The sequence below is a fragment of the Leucoraja erinacea genome, chromosome 28, assembly GCF_028641065.1.
Source record: "Leucoraja erinacea ecotype New England chromosome 28, Leri_hhj_1, whole genome shotgun sequence".
In the NCBI taxonomy this organism is placed as follows: Eukaryota; Metazoa; Chordata; class Chondrichthyes; order Rajiformes; family Rajidae; genus Leucoraja; species Leucoraja erinaceus.
The window spans coordinates 3,870,190-3,886,242 of record NC_073404.1 but is presented as its reverse complement, the minus strand read 5'-3'; the positions used below and the strand labels follow the sequence as shown (position 1 = coordinate 3,886,242).

The 16,053-nt window shown below is 49.5% G+C and overlaps 1 protein-coding gene across 10 annotated transcripts in view; it reads left to right on the top strand.

The window, feature by feature from the left end:
• Nucleotides 1–15,538, top strand: part of LOC129710524 (rap1 GTPase-activating protein 2-like) — a 340,168-nt gene extending 324,630 nt beyond the window's left edge. For 6 of the 10 annotated variants that reach the window (XM_055657552.1, XM_055657545.1, XM_055657543.1 and 3 more), the window contains 4 exons: nucleotides 1,697–1,820; nucleotides 2,783–2,888; nucleotides 10,357–10,433; nucleotides 13,715–15,538. In XM_055657552.1, the coding sequence (XP_055513527.1) occupies nucleotides 1,697–1,820; nucleotides 2,783–2,888; nucleotides 10,357–10,433; nucleotides 13,715–13,747 (340 nt within the window). In that variant the 3' untranslated portion in view covers nucleotides 13,748–15,538. Of the gene's footprint in view, nucleotides 1–1,696; nucleotides 1,821–2,782; nucleotides 2,889–4,888; nucleotides 5,139–10,356; nucleotides 10,434–13,714 lie in introns of those variants that run through there. The other 4 variants (XM_055657544.1, XM_055657546.1, XM_055657551.1 and 1 more) reach the window with 4 other exon arrangements.
• The last annotated feature ends 515 nt before the right edge of the window (nucleotides 15,539–16,053 follow it).

Below are 16,053 nucleotides of genomic sequence, written 5' to 3'. Positions count from 1 at the left end.
CCCTTCCGCTGAAGATGTTGCCCCAAAGAGCTGAGTGGAGGAGTTCCAATGGTCAATAGACAATAGGCGCAGGAGTAGGCTATTCAGCCCTTCGAGCCAGCACCGCTATTCAATGTAATCATGGCTGATCATCCACAATCAGTACCCCGTTCCTGCCTTATCCCCTGACTCCGCTATCTTTAAGAGCCCTATCTAGATCTCTCTTGAACGCATCCAGAGAATCGGCCTCCACCGCCCTCTGAGGCAGAGAATTCCACACTCATAACTCTCTGTGAGAAAAAGTGTTTCCTCATCATCGTTCTAAATGGCTTACCCCTTATTCTTAAACTGTGGCCCCTGGTTCTGGACTCCCCCAACATCGGGAACACATAGAATCACACAGTCTGTTAACAGGCCCTTCGACCCAACTCGCCACTGCCGACTATGATACCCCATCTACTCAAGTCACATTTGGCTCCATTTGGCCCATATCCCTCCAAATCTTCCCTGTCCATTTACCTGTCCAAGTGTCTTTGAAATAGTGTTATAGATTCATGGAGTCATCGAGTGCAGAAACAGGCCCTTCGGCCCACCTTGCCCACACCGACCAACATGCCCCATCTACACCAGTCCCTCCTGCCTGCATTTGGCCCATGTCCCGCTAAACCTGTCCGATCCATGTACCTATCTAATGTTTCATAAAGATTGTGATAGTACCAGCCTCAACTGCCTCCTCTGGCAGCTCATTCCATTCACCCATCACCCTCTGAGTGAAAAAGTTGCCCCTCTAGATTCCCATCCCCTGGGTTAAAATTGCATTCCACCCTATCTATGCCAGCTGTGATTTATACACGTCTATAGGATCATTCCTCAGCCTCCTGTGCTCTATGGAATAAAATCATTGTCTTCCCAACCTCTTCCTACAGTTCAGCAGCTCCAGATTGGTCTCTCTTTCTCTGCCTTTCTATTTCTCTCTCTCTTTCTCCCTCTCTCTATCTGCCTCTTTCACTCTCTCTTCCCCCTTTTTTCTCCTCTCTCTCTCTCTCTCTCTCTTCCCCCATTGCCCTCTCCCTCTTTCTCTCCCCTCTCTTTCCCTCTCTCTCTCTCCTTCACCCTCCTTCCTCCCTCACGCTCCCCCTCTCTCTCCCCCCCTCTCTCCCTCTCCCCCCCCCTCTCCCTCTCTCCCTCTCCTCCCCCCTCCTCCTCTTCCTCCCTCCCTCTCCCCTTTCTCTCTCTCTCACACTCTCCCTCTCTCAATTTCTCCAACACTTCGTAAAAACGTCTCTCTCCTCCCTCTCTCTCGCCCTCTCTCTCTCCCTCTCCCCCCCCTCTCTCCCCCTCTCTCTCCTCCCTCTCTCTCTCTCTCTCTCTCTCTCTCTCTCTCTCTCTCTCTCCCTCTCTCTCTCTCTCTCTCTTTCTCTCTCTCTCTCTCTCCCTCTCCTCCTCTCTCTCTCTCTCTCTCTCTCCCTCTCTCTCCGCCCCTCTCTCTATCCCCTCTTTCCCTCTCTCTCTACCTATCTATCAACCTTTCTCTCTCTCTCTCTCTCTCTCTCTCTCTCCGCCACCCTCCGCCACCCTCCTCCCTCCCTCACTCTCCCCCCCCCCCCCCCCCCCCCCCCAACCCTCTGGCTGAGCCTCTGACCCATCCCTGTCCTGCCCTCCCAGAACTGGGCTTCCCCTCCACCCCAGGCACCTCACGTTGTTCTCCGTGCCCCAGCAGGGCCTACTTCAAGCGGCGGGAGAACGGCCGGGCCAACATCTCACGCTCCTCCTCCAGCACCAGCAGCTTCAGCAGCACGGCGGGCGAGAGTGAGGCAATGGAGGAATACGACACCAGCGCTGTGAGTACTGCCGGCTGGGCTGGGATGGGATATGGGATGGGATACGATGGGATGGGATGGGATGGGATGGGATACGATGGGGAGTGGGATGGGATGCGGTGGTATGGGACTGGACTGGGATGGGTTGGGATGGGATGGGATGGACTGGACTGGGATGGGTGTATGGGATGGGATGGGATGGGATGGGATGGGATGGGACTGGACTGGGATGGGGTTGGGATGGGATGGGATACGATGGGATGGGATGGGGGATGGGATGGGATACGATGGGATGGGATGGGATGGGATGGACTGGATGGGATGGATGGGATGGGATGGGATGGGATGGGATGGACTGGACTGGGATGGGTTGGGATGGGATGGGATGGGATGGGATGGGATGATGGGACTGGACTGGGATGGGATTGGGATGGGATGGGATGGACTGGACTGGGATGGGTTGGGATGGGATGGGATGGGATGACAAGGGATGAGATGAGTCAACACTGTGATCTCCACCATCTATGAGTCCAATCAGCGTGGATGTACCCGAGTCAAATAGTGAACAGTGAAAGGCGTGGATGTGTAGAGAATGTATGTGAAATGGAGGGTGGATGTGTAGAGAATGTTTCCACTAGTGGGAGAGTCTAGAGGTCACAGCTCCTCAGAATTGAAGGACGTTCCTTTAGGACGGAGATGAGGTGGAATTTCTTTAGTCAGAAGGTGGTGAATCTGTGGAATTCAATGCCACAGGCGGCTGTGGAGGCCAAGTCTGTGGATATATATAAGGCAGAGACTGATAGATTCTCGATTAATATGTGTGACAGGGGCTGTGGAGAGAAGGCAGGAGAATGGGGTTAGGAGGGAGAGATGATTGAATGGCAGAGTAGACTTGATGGGCCGAATGGCTTCATTCTGCTCCTTTCATTTGTGACCTTATGAACGTGGACGTTTGAGTGCTGACGGTTCCTCTGTCCCTGCAGGGAAGCCAGCCATCCACAGCATCCCCTTTCCGACAGGATGTCTTTGTGTACAGCAGTGAAAGCCAGAGCAACTCGGGTCAAGTCAGCTCGTGTAAGAGCCCCACAGGTCTGTACCCTGCCCATCGCTCCGTCACACCCTGCACTGCCTCAGCACAACCCCCAGGGCCAACTGAGGGGGCTTCTCTCACTCTTCATTCACTTTAGAGATACAGCGCAGAAGGCCTCTTCAGTCTGCAGAAGGGTCTTGGCCCGAAACGGCATGGATTCGGTGGGCCGAAGGGCCTGTTTCCATGCTGTGTATCTGATCTAAACGCCCTGGAGAGGAAAAGACTACAAAAAGTAGTAAACACTGCCCATCCATCATCGGCTCTGACCTCCCTTCCATCGAGGAGATTTATCGCAGTCGCTGCCTCAAAAAGGCTGGCAGCATCATCAAGGACCCACACCATCCTGGCCACACACTCATCTCCCTGCTACCTTCAGGTAGAAGGTACAGGAGCCCGAAGACTGCAACAACCAGGTTCAGGAATAGCTACTTCCCCACAGCCATCAGGCTATTAAACTTGGCTCGGACAAAACTCTGAACATTAATAGTAAGGTTAAACGAGAACTTACCAGTTTGAAGTTTGATCTTTATTTTATGAGGAGTAACGTTGAGGGATTACGTGAAGACCCCGTCCAGTACGCATGCGTGTCAATCTTCAAAGCAGCGGTGTGAAATCACAGAAAACAGTTGTTGAACTGAACATAGTAAGATAAGAGAACCATAATACCTGTTGAACTTTATGATAGAGGGCTGGGAGCGGAGGGCACGTAATCCCTCAACGTTACTCCTCATAAAATAAAGATCAAACTTTGCTAAGTTCTCGTTTAATCTTACTATTTTACTTCGGAGTCACGTGAGTGACTACGTGAAGATTTTAAAGCTCTGTGATTTCATGCCGTGAAACCGATTCCAGGCGTCATACACTGTATCAAAAGGCCAATGATGAGTGAACATTAAGAATGCATTCAGACATGACATAGATATAGACATGTTGATGCTATTAATGAATAATAGTGGCAATAGTAACCTCCCTCAACCTGGAGGAAGTATGAACCATACCTAGCGTAGAGTTGGCAAATACCCCTGATCTGGCAATAGGTTTATTCTGAATATTTGGACAGATCAATAGTTTGACCATCCTGCAACCGCTAGGATGTGGTCCATCCTTGCTGCTGAGGTATAGCGGTCCTGGTGGAGTGAGACTCAATGTCAATGTACACTCCTGTATATGCCGGACCCATATAACCATCTGGAGAAGGTTCGTAGTGATTCCTTTGATGTAACTAATCTATAAAGCTCTTAGGAACCTTGACATACTGGTGTAAATGTGTGATCACACGCAACCCAAGGTCCATGGGATATGCAACTCTAGTTTGGTCTTGTGTCCCTGTCTAATCTGCTTGATTAATCATAAACAAAACATGTTATTATAGCCCGCAGATATGATCATCCTATCCAGTGTTGCAATGACTGGACCCATAGCGCAGAACTCAGTGCCATGGCGTAATCACTAGTACGTGAGTATGACCATGGGCTGGGATGTTGCTGGTGCCCATCGGTGAGGTGACGTTGTACAATGTTAACAACCCATATCTCTGCGTCCCTAAACCTGGGAGGTTTTAAGCTGACTATACCTTAATTCTCTGGATATCAGAGGGTGAGACCAGACAGAGTGGTTTATGTACTCATCAACCAAATGATTAGGAGGTACTTAAAGCACAGTAATGGAATAGTAACTTAATGTTATAATCCCATAAAACTGAATTGTAATGTGTCAGTCATCCATGCCGAGTTAAACGTAAGGAAGCATAAACAATGCTTCCCATCTCCTATGCAGATTGCTGCTATTTGGTGCTATCCCTGCAATCTGTAGTGAGCACTCTTAATGTTCATGGTTTGACAACCCGAGCCGCAGAAACGATCTCTCAGAGTCTGTAAGTCTATGATTGATTATATCATGATTATATCATGCAGAGGATGGTTTCAACATCACAACTGAACCAGCATCTTTTTTATCCGGGATTAACCATGTAAGGTTTTATGTTCATTCTTCGCCTCAGCAGGAGCCATAGGTGTAAAACCCAGGCAGGCACTATGAACCCGGAAGCGGGAATCTTGCTGAATTTTGCAAAACCCGTCTATTGAGGCCAAATGGAGGAAGACATAAAAGAACATTCCTTCCTAGTGTAGCGAGAATGCACCCTTCGCCACTGTATGCCTCGTTCACTGTTGATTGAAACTGGATGCAAGCAACTCAATAGTTAGTGTTCTATCAATCCACATTGTCATTAAATACTTTGTGATCACACATTCATTCTGTGTTGTCATTGATTTTGCATAATAATACACCAGTGCTAAATGTGGTTTGGTAAAACTATCACCGGATACTTTGATTTGATTGTACCTTTGTGATTAACATATACCACCTCCAAAGTGTATCACCTTGGACTTGTGCATGCCGTATATGCATATCCACACACCCTTTAATGCCCAGAATGCACCTGGTGTCCATTGGCAGTTGATATCATGACTGAACACTTGATAACTCATGCTAATCCCATCTGCCTCCGTAACTAGAGATGGTATTAGTAAATTACCCATCTTTGGGCAATAGCATCAGTTGGAAATGACTGAAGATTTACGGATAAGAGGTTTTAGTGGAGCAAAGCTGTCCATCATTGTGACTTTGATTGTTTCAGCTAAAAATAGCAGAGGTCTAATTTTTTGTCTCAGAGCTGATCCCAGACCAATAAATGGATGATTGTATCCCAACAATCAATAGTTTCAGTTGGTATCAACTTAATTTAAATTTAACTGGACGGGTGAGAACCAATTCCTCAAATATAGCTATGTGGCTGATAAGGCTAATTTAGTAAAATACAGTATGTTCAATATCATCCAGATTGGCCATGCTACTTATTTGTTAGCTCTGTGCAGCCGAAGCACTGATAGTAGTGATTTGGTAAATAATCTGGAAACTGGAGTTAGCCCATTGTAACGCTACTGAGTGAATCGTTGCCTCATCCAGTTAAATTTCAAATATCTTCAACCCTGTGAGCGGAAATGATCACATGGAAGTTATTCAAAAAAGTCTATATTGCACATGCGGGTTGAGGCTGTTGACAATGATCAGTCCACATCCCATTCTTGTGAGCCTTGTCTTGAAAGGCAACTCCAACCATACTCGTGTGCAGTATAAACTAATCTAGTGTTATCCCAAACCAGTGTAAATATTCAAACCAGTTTAATATTACCAACTTGTATCCGTGACAGGAGACATCATCGATGAGGTTCCATACCTTTATCCAAATGGGACTTATGCAACCCGACCAGGAGCTGCCTCAAACATGTGTGCATGATTTTACATCTGCTCCTGGAGGTAGAGGAGCTCGTGTACGAGGTTGGCGCATCTTCCAGTGAAGGCCGTTCTGGGCTGTGGCCTAAAAAAGACCTTTGTCCTGGCTGTACGGCCTTCAAGCTTTCACCAGCTTCAGTTCATCGTGGTTTGCTGGTGGGTGCGTAGGGGTGCTGCCGTCAAAGATGTGAGGTCTTGCGTGATGATGTGGCCTTCCTGAACCCGACGGCCACTCGTCGAGCTCCTGCTGCTGGTAGTGTTGTTCCTGCATCCCCTGCACACGTGTGGTTTCTTCAGTCAGCCCAGAAGTGACTCCCAATGCAGCCCTCTGTTGAGGGAGTTGCATTATGCAGCCCTCAATAAGGTGCTGCTATGGGCGTCCCAGGACCCCCTGGCGACTAGGCTCCATATACCGGAGCATGTCACATTGGAGCTTCTGATCCATCAACCGCTCCATGCGGGATATGCGAACACAGTTGCTCCCGCCGGCGTCCATCCCTGTAACATATTCTCACAAAATAGCACACAACGACCTTCGAGTAAGGAGTTTACCTGCATGTCCTTTTAAAACTTTCTGCTGCGGGGCAACACTCCTCCCGAGCCTGGTCTCGTGGTCGTGGTTTGTTACAGGTGGGGTTCCTCTGTGGTCCTTGTAGAAACACTCCATTGCGAGTTATTTCTGCCCCCAGCTTTATCTCTTATAACAGGGCTTCTCCACGGCGTTCTCCAGCTGGGGCTTTCTTCCCCCACCCCACCACACCTCCTCTCCTCTGAGTATCCCCACAGTAACTGCAGCCGGGATATCCCCGCGGTCCCTATCAAAGGGATAGCCGCGATTTACAAAGTGGAGGGGGGGTTTATCCTGCTTCGGGTGTGCCGCTCCTCGCATCCCGCAGTCTACGGAGCGGGTTCTCAGGTCGCTCCCCGTATTCCACCGTCTCCGGAGCGGCTGCCCCGGTGTCCCCGGCACCAATATGAAGCCGCTGGCTCCACAGCCAGCGGCTCGAAGGTGAATCCACCGCTATCCGCTCCCCGTTTTCCCGCGGTCTCCGGAGCGGCTGCCCCGGTGTCCCCGGCACCAATATGAAGCCGCTGGCTCCACAGCCAGCGGCTCGAGGGCGAATCAGCCTGCGTCCCGCGGTCTCCGGAGCGGGTTGTCCACCAATATGAAGCCGCTGGTTTTACTGCCAGCAGCTTAAAGGTGAATTTACCGCCGCTCGCTACCCGCATTCCGCGGTTACGAGCGCCTAGGTCCGTGGGCGGGATTCCCCGTGACCGGAGTTCCCTGAAGTTCGAGACTGGGGTTTCCCCTCCGTCCCGACTTAGCCCCGGACTTTTAGCAGGCCCTCTAAGTAGAGGTTCCTGCAAGAAGATTTTAAAACCTGAAAGTATTTTTAAAAACGTACCTCAGGTCTGTTGCTAGCAGGAGATTCACATTCAGCCTGCCAGTCATCACGCAATGCAATAAAAATAATAATAATAATAATAATAATAATAATAATAATAATAATAATAATAATAATAATAATAATAATAATATATTTTATTTGCGGGCGCCTTTCAAAGTCTCAAGGACACCTTACAGAAATTAACAAGAGAGAAAAAACATATAATCGGAGTAAAATAAATAATAATGACATCACCAATACACAAATTAAAGACATTATTCGCTCCAAAGACAAAAAATCAAAAACACAATGTGAAGAGAGAGCAGCGGCAGCTAAACCGCGCTAGCGTCCACTCTCCCTTCCGACAGCCATCTTGGACACAAACTAACATATTCACATTACACACAAAAAATCATCCCCCCACAATGGTTACCACTGTGGGGGAAGGCACAATGTCCAGTCCCCATCCCCAGTTCTCCCAAAATCAGGCCTATTGTGGCCTCCGCAAATGCCTCTACGGAGGCCCGATGTTCCTGGCCGATAAACGATATGACACGCATGCGTACTGGACGGGGACTTCACGTAGTCACTCACGTGACTCCGAAGTAAAATAGCCCATTATCCCTCGAATCTCTTGAATCTTGAATCTTAAATCAGGTCATCCAGTGTTTCACTGTTCGTATCCTCCTGTTGTCACCCCTTCCACAGCCAACAATGGACCATTGTGGGCTCCACATTTCCTCGAACACCGTTGCTGGCTTTGATTTGTCCTTTTTGCATACTTTTCATTCATTTGTTCTTTGTACCTTTACACACCGCTAGTTTCCCTCTCCCCTGACCCTCAGTCTGAAGGGTCTCAACCTGAGACGTCACCCGTTCCTTTCCTCCAGAGATGCTGCCTGACCCGCTGAGTCTCTCCATTATTTTGTGTCTATATAAACCAGCGTCTGCAGTTCCTTCCAACCTATAATGGCAGCCTTTACGACGTTCTCAAAGTCCAACTTCGACAGCCATTACTCCTCGGGGATGGTTAGGAGGTTTATTTTACGCACTAGCGACACACTTAAAGGGCCTGTCCCACTTACGCCACCTTTACAGGTGACTGCAGGCACCCGTGATAGGTTGCCGAAATTTTCAACACGTTGAAAATTCAGCGGCGACCAGAAAGACGCTACGGCTCTTTGGAGACATCTCCCGACCCACGGTTGTGGGAGGTCTCCTATGGTTGTGAGCGGTCGCCAGGAGTCATCTGTAAAGGTCGCGAAAGTGGGACAGGCCCTTTAAGATAGTAAAAACGAATCCTTCAAAGGAATCCTTCAAGGAAAGGAAATGGCGGCGCTGTAATGGCGCGGCCCCTGCAGGTCGTCTGTAAAATGTTTTGTATTTTTGTCCCGTTTGCTGTGGTTTTTTAATATTGTTTTTTAACTGTGTATATGTGGGGGGTGGGGGGGACTTTTAAATCTCTTCCCTGTACGGGGGACCTGACCTTTTCCCTGTCGGGTCTCCGTTGTCGTTGGGGCCTAGCACCGTGGAGCGGCCTCCAGCTGGAACGACCTGGGGGCTCCAGTGGCGGAGCCTGCGGACTTACCATCGTGGAGCTGGCCGGCTTCGGAGCGTGGGGAGATGTGGTGGCGCGCGGTTGCGACCCGACTCCGGAGCTTCGGAAGCTCCAGCCGCAGGCCTGTGGACGGCAACATCGGGAGCTCGCTGGTCCCTAGTAGGAGACCACTTTCTGGAACTCCCGCGGCGGCAGCTTCTCCCGCCCGAGTTGCGGGGTTGAAGGTGAACCGGAGCGGGGCCTTACATTGCCCGGCGTGGCTTTAACGGCTGTGGGACTTGCCATCGCCCGCCGGGGGCTTTAACATCGGGAGAGGATGGAGAACAGGGGAGAGACAAGACTTTGCCTTCCATCACAGTGAGGAAGAGACTCACTGTGATGGATGTTTGTGTGAATTGAGTTTGGTTGTGTGTCTTGTATAATTGTTTATTTTTGCTGCCAAAACTAAAGATGGAAATTAGCTATTGGCTATAATTTACATATTTACATGGAAATGTTCATCAATATGCACTGTCCCTGTTTAAATTTAAAAAAATTCAAATTAAAAAAAATTCAAATTCAAATTTTGTTTCGAGATTAATTGGTCTTTGATTGAAGTAGTACGTAGCAAAGAAATAATCCGCCACTTTCTGTTTCTTAATCACTGTGTCATATAAATCATATGAAAGTTTCTTCTTATAAAAGTATGTTGTCTCATTGTGTGTGTCGTGATCATGTGTTTGAGTGGCTAAAAACTGTATTCTCATCATCCTTCCAAGACTCAACACTCCTAATCTATGAGTCTGCGCTCGTCTCCTCTAGAAATAGACACACCCCTTCTACGTATCAAATCCCACCTCCAACAGTACAGATAAAAAGTAAAAATATTTAAAATGTTAGACATGGCTATAATATACTGACAGTTTAGTTTAGAGATACAGCACAGAAACAGGCCCTTTGTCCCACTGAATCCACGCCGACTGTCGATTTCCGCACATTATTCTACTCTCACCAAAGACAATTTACAAGTTTACCGAACAAATTAACCTACAAGCCAGTCTGTCTTTGGGATGGGGGAGGAAACCGGAGCAGCCGGAGAAAACCCACACGGGTCACGGGGAGAACGTGCAAACTCCGTACAGACAGCAACTCTACCGCTGCGCCACCGCGCCAGCCCTTGTTTAGTGGCCACGAAGTTACTATTACTGTGTATTTATATATTTTGTGTTCTCCTCCTTTCTGTCACAGACTCAACAAAGTGTAAAACCTCTCCGAGAAATACTTTGAAATTGCGATTTGAGAAACTCCAGCAGAGCTCAAACCCAGTGAGTATGGTACATTGTTTTATTATTTGCTATTGTTATCGGTATGACATGTAGCTCCACCACCAATTTTCCAGCACCCTTGGTTGAAGAACCTTTCCGGATTGCCCATTTAGCCGGACCAACCGGGGTCACGGCCTCCGAGAGGAGTCTAATGGGTCTGGAACGGTCCGCCGAGGGGCCGAACGGTCCGCAAAGTCGGCCTCGGAAGTCGGCTATGGGAACGGATCTGCCGGCTCCGGCCGGGCCGGAGTTCCAGAGCCTCGGCCGCAGGCTGCCCAAGCAAAGTATGAGGTCGCTGTTCCTCTAATTTGCGCTGGGCCTCACGCTGACAATGGAGGAGGCCCAGGACAGAAAGGTCAATGTGGGAATGGGAAGGGGAGTTAAAGTGTTGGGTAACTGGGAGTTTGTGTAGGCCCCAGGCCAGAGATGCATACTGACCCGCTGAGTTACTCCAGCTTTAGTGTCTCTCTTTGATGTAAACCTGCATCGGCAGTTCCTTCCGACACATTTTACCTGCACTCTTAGATCCCTCTAATGTACAACACTCGCCAGAGCACTGCCATTCACGGTATAGGTCCTGCAATGGTTAGACTTGCCCAGGGCAGCAAAGTTCGCATGGGAATGGAAAGGAGAGTGGGTAGCAACCGGGTGATCAGGAAGATGTTGTCATCTACTGCTGGTCCCAATGTGGTCTCCTTTATATCGGCGAGACCAAGCGTAGACTGGGCGACCATTTTGCTGAACACTTGCGCTCGGTCCACCAAGGCCTGCTGGATCTCCCGGTTGTTAACCAGTTTAACTCCCTTTCCCATTCCCTCAGGAATGTGCTGACAATTCATTGGATAATTAATTCAAAGTTTGGGAGGCTCCAACTTAATTCAAGGACTAGGACATGTCCGCAATAAACTCAAGAACAGTGTGCTTTATGAATATGGACAGGAAACAGTCTATGAAAGTAAGCATGCAGGCACAGCAGGCAGTAAAGAAAGCGAATGGCATGTTGGCCTTTATAACAGGAGGAGTCGAGCAGAGGAGCAAAGAGGTCCTTCTGCAGTTGTACAGAGCCCTAGTGAGAATACACCTGGAGTATTGTGTGCAGTTTTGGTCCCCTAATTTAAGGAAGGACATTCTTGTTATAGAGGGAGTGCAGCGTAGGTTCACGAGGTGAATTCCTAGGATGGCGGGACTGTCATATGCTGAGAGAATGGAGCGGCTGGGCTTGTACACGCTGGAGTTTAGAAGGATGAGAGGGAATCCTATTGAAACATATAAGATTGTTAATGGTTTGGACATGCTAGAGGCGGGAAACATGTTCCTGATGTTGGGGGAGTCCAGAACCAGGGGCCACAGTTTAAGAATAAGGAGTAAGCCATTTAGAACGGAGACGAGGAAACACTTTTTCTCACAGAGAGTTGTGAGTCTGTGGAATTCTCTGCCCCAGAGGGCGGTGGAGGCCGGTTCTCTGGATGCTTTCAAGATAGAGTTAGATAGGGCTCTTAAAGATAGCGGAGTCAGGGGGATATGGGGAGTAGGCAGGAACGGCGTACTGATTGGGGATGATCAGCCATGATCACATTGAATGGCGGTGCTGACTGGAAGGGCCGAATGGCCTACTCCTGCACCTATTGTCTATTGTCTATTGTCTAATTGAATCTTGGGGTCCAGAACCATATCTCCATGAAAGTGGTAACACAAGATAGAGCGATAAAGAGTTAGAGTTAGAGCCCCCCCCCCCCACCCTCCATCAGTCTGAAGAAGGGTTTCGGGCCGAAACGTTGCCTATTTCCTTCGCTCCGTAGATGCTGCTGCACCCGCTGAGTTTCTCCAGCACTTTTGTCTACCTTCGATTTTCCAGCATCTGCAGTTCCTTCTTGAACCTATAGGGGGAGGTTGGACAGACTTGGATTGTTTTCTCTGGGGCAGCAGAGGTTGGAGGGGGAGTGTTGGTAAAATGAGACGTCTAGGTAGGGTTTTGGCAGTGGCAAGAACGACAACTAAGTTTTGTAACTTATTTCATTCTGAAAATAGCTTCTTAGCTCACAGGTGGTGGCTGTGTGGAATGAGCTTCCAGTGAAGGTGGTGGAGGCAGGTTCGTTTTTATCATTTAAAAATAAATTGGATAGTTATATGGATGGGAAAGGTATGGAGGGTTATGGTCTGAGCGCAGGTATATGGGACTAGGGGAGAATACGTGTTCAGCACGGACTAGAAGGGTCGAGATGGCCTGTTTCCGTGCTGTAAATTGTTATATGGTTCTCACAACACGTCCAGCCACAACGGTGGTCAGCACTGAACTGCCGCTCGAAAGCGAAACCGCGCGGAAAACAGCAGCCCCATCCCGAGTCACGTGACCGCGGCTTCCGAACGGTGGGTTCGATACCTGCGTGCGCCAGCAGGTGCCGCTACGAGGGTGTAGATAAATCATGACAAGGCTGCCAGCGTTCCCGTCCGTCCCTCCCTCCCTCGCTCTCTCACCGGCTGGAGGTACAGCCCCCTCCCCTCAATCCCAGCGGATGTAGCATGAGCCTCAACCTTGCGCTGTAACCTTTCAGCTGCCGTAGTCGTCCATACTGCCAATTAACGAGGACCAACCAGCCTTGTGTCTCGCTAGTCCGTCCGCTTAATGTGTTCGTTGTGCAAAGGAGTAGCTAGGTAGACACTCAGAACCAGGAGGGCAAATACGCAGCTTGAAGGTGAAGTTTAAATGCGATGTGCAGGGCGTGTTTAATGCAGAGGTGTGGGTGCCAGGAGCGCGTTGCTGGGAGTGGTGGTGGAGGTAGAGACACTGGTGGCATTTTCAAGGGTTGAGGTTATGGATATGCAGGGAATTAAGGGATATGGGGCATATGCAGGCAGATATGGCTGGTCTTGGCATGGGCACAGACATTGTGGGCCGAAGGGCCTGTCCCTGTGCCGTACTGTTCTGAGGTTTACGTGGGTGAGTGAAGGGCAAGGTGGTGTTGGCAAACAGTGTGTACACAAAACCTCTGGTATAATGGGCAGGCAACAAGATCATCAGTCAGGGATCCATTTATTCGATGCTGCAAGGGCATGATGCTGTAGATAAGGTCCACATGAGAAGGAATCCAGACTCACTTGGAAGATGTGATGCTCTATCCCCAGCTGAAGCCGGAGAAGGCAGAGCATTGCGTGCGTGGTCAATATTCTATGCTGTTTTTCTAAACTAAACTAAATGGGCATTGGCCTCTCGACTCTCCTGTGTCGAGCAGTCATATGGGGCTGGTTTGGACTGAAAAATGTGTTCTTTGTTCTTGTCGCAGATGCTGGGACCTTACCCTTCACCGCAGATGTAACTGAAGCCGGCACAGACACTCAAGCGCCCCACCCCCACCCACATCGTACGCCGCACCCACCCCTCCCGTATCTGAGGCACCCCAGGGTGGAGGGAGATGGTCGGGACGACGGGCCTCAGAGGTGCCCTTGTCTGAGGGGTTCCAGTTGCCCTGGCCCTTCACCTGCAGAGCGAAAACCATCTCAGCACCATCGTTGGAGGCGTGTTGATCCATCGGCATAGGCACCTTGCAAGATGCATAAGTAGAAGATAAGCATTGGATGTGTGGCCTGGGTCACCATTAATCTTTCCGATAGCTTCCCTTGGCTTTCTTGTAACCTTCTGGGATCCACGTTTTCTTTTTGGGAACTTGGGACTGCATGGATTTCCTTCTCGGAGTCTGGAGATGGGCTACGATGGGATGGATCTTGAAGCGTCTCGAATGGCGAGCCATCTCCGAGAAGCTCCGGGGGGGGAGGCTGCCCGCGTTCCCGTCCCTCCCTCCCTCCCTCGCTCTCTCACCGGCTGGAGGTACAGCCCCCTCCCCTCAATCCCAGCAGATGTAGCATGAGCCTCAACCTTGCGCTGTAACCTTTCAGCTGCCGTAGTCGTCCACACTGCCAATTAACGAGGACCAACCAGCCTTGTGTCTCGCTAGTCCGTCCGCTTAATGTGTTCGTTGTGCAAAGGAGAAATCTGCCACCTTCAGCCTTGGGCCACAGCATTGCTTTGCAGATTTCCCCTAAAACATTCATCACCAGAGTGGTCAGCAGGGTTCATCTCCGAACATTCGGAGTGAGAGGATTGTACCAGGTCATCAGATGATCATTTCTTGATTAGTACGGGTGTCAGAGGTTATGGGGAGAAGGCGGGAGAATGTAGCTAGGAGGGAGAGTTAGATCAGCCACGATTGGAATGGCGGAAGTAGACAAAAGTGCTGGAGAAACACAGCGGGTGCAGCAGCATCTGTGGAGCGAAGGAAATAGGCGACGTTTCAGGCCAAAACACTTCTTCAGAATGGCAGAGTAGACTCGATGGGCCGAATGGCCTAATTCTACTCCTATCACTTATTGCCCTTATCATCTTCACGTTCACCTTCTTCCTGCTCTGAAGAAAGGTCACAACCCGAAAGTCCAGAATTAAAGGGCACTCTTTTCGAAAGGTGGTGAGGAGGAACTTCTTTAGTCAGAGGGTGGTGAATCTGTGGAACTCATTGCCCAGAGGGCTGTGGAGGCCAAGTCAGCGGATATTTTTGAGGCAGTGATAGACAAATTCATGATTAAATGTGTAGGAAAGAACTGCAGATGCTGGGCTAAATCGAAAGGTGGACACAAAATGCCGTTGTAGCTCAGCGGGACAGGCAGTATCTCTGGAGAGAAGGAATGGGTGACGTTCCAGCACCTTGTGTCTATCACAGAACAGCACAGGAACAGTCCCTTCGGCCCACAAACCCCATGCTGACCATGCAGGCACTGAGTTACTCCAGCAATTAGTGTCCATCATTGGTTTTGGAGGTTTGGCTGAGATAAGCCACTGTATTACCATTGCCTTCTGATAATGGCTCCCTACCCTCCAACTTAGCAACTGCAATCAATATGTTCAGACCAAAGATCCTATAGCGGAGCAAGATAGACCACTCCTTCTAAATGCAATGGGCTGATGTGTAGTACGCAACGGAGCGGAACGTGGGCCTTTTTATCCATCCATTTCAGTAACCTGACCCGACTCAACCCGACCCGACCTGACCCGCAGTGTAATCAACGTTGCGAGGAAACAGTTTGTGTTAATAAATTATAATTCTGAAAATGAGGAGAAGATTTTTACCAAAGAACTTTTATTTTTACGAGGATGTTTCCGTAACCGGCTTCCGTCTCCGCACGGGATCTTTGCTCCGCTACGGGATCTTTGGTGCAGAGACGGAAGCCGGTTACGGAAATGGGGCCGAAAATGGCTGGGGAAGAGGGGGATAACAAAGGGATAGAAACATAGAAAATAGGTGCAGGAGGAGGCCATTCGGCCCTTCGAGCCAGCACCGCCATTCATTGTGATCATGGCTGATCGTTCCCAATCAATAACCCGTGCCTGCCTTCTCCCCATATCCCTTGACTCCACCAGCCCCTAGAGCTCTATCCAACTCTCTCTTAAATCCATCCAGTGATTTGGCCTCCACTGCCCTCTGTGGCAGGGAATTCCACATATTCTCTCAACTCTCTGGGTAAAGAAGTTTTTTCTCACCTCAGTCTTAAATGGCCTCCCCTTTATTCTAAGACTGTGGCCCCTGGTTCTGGACTCGCCCAACATTGGGAACATTTTTCCTGTATCTAGCTT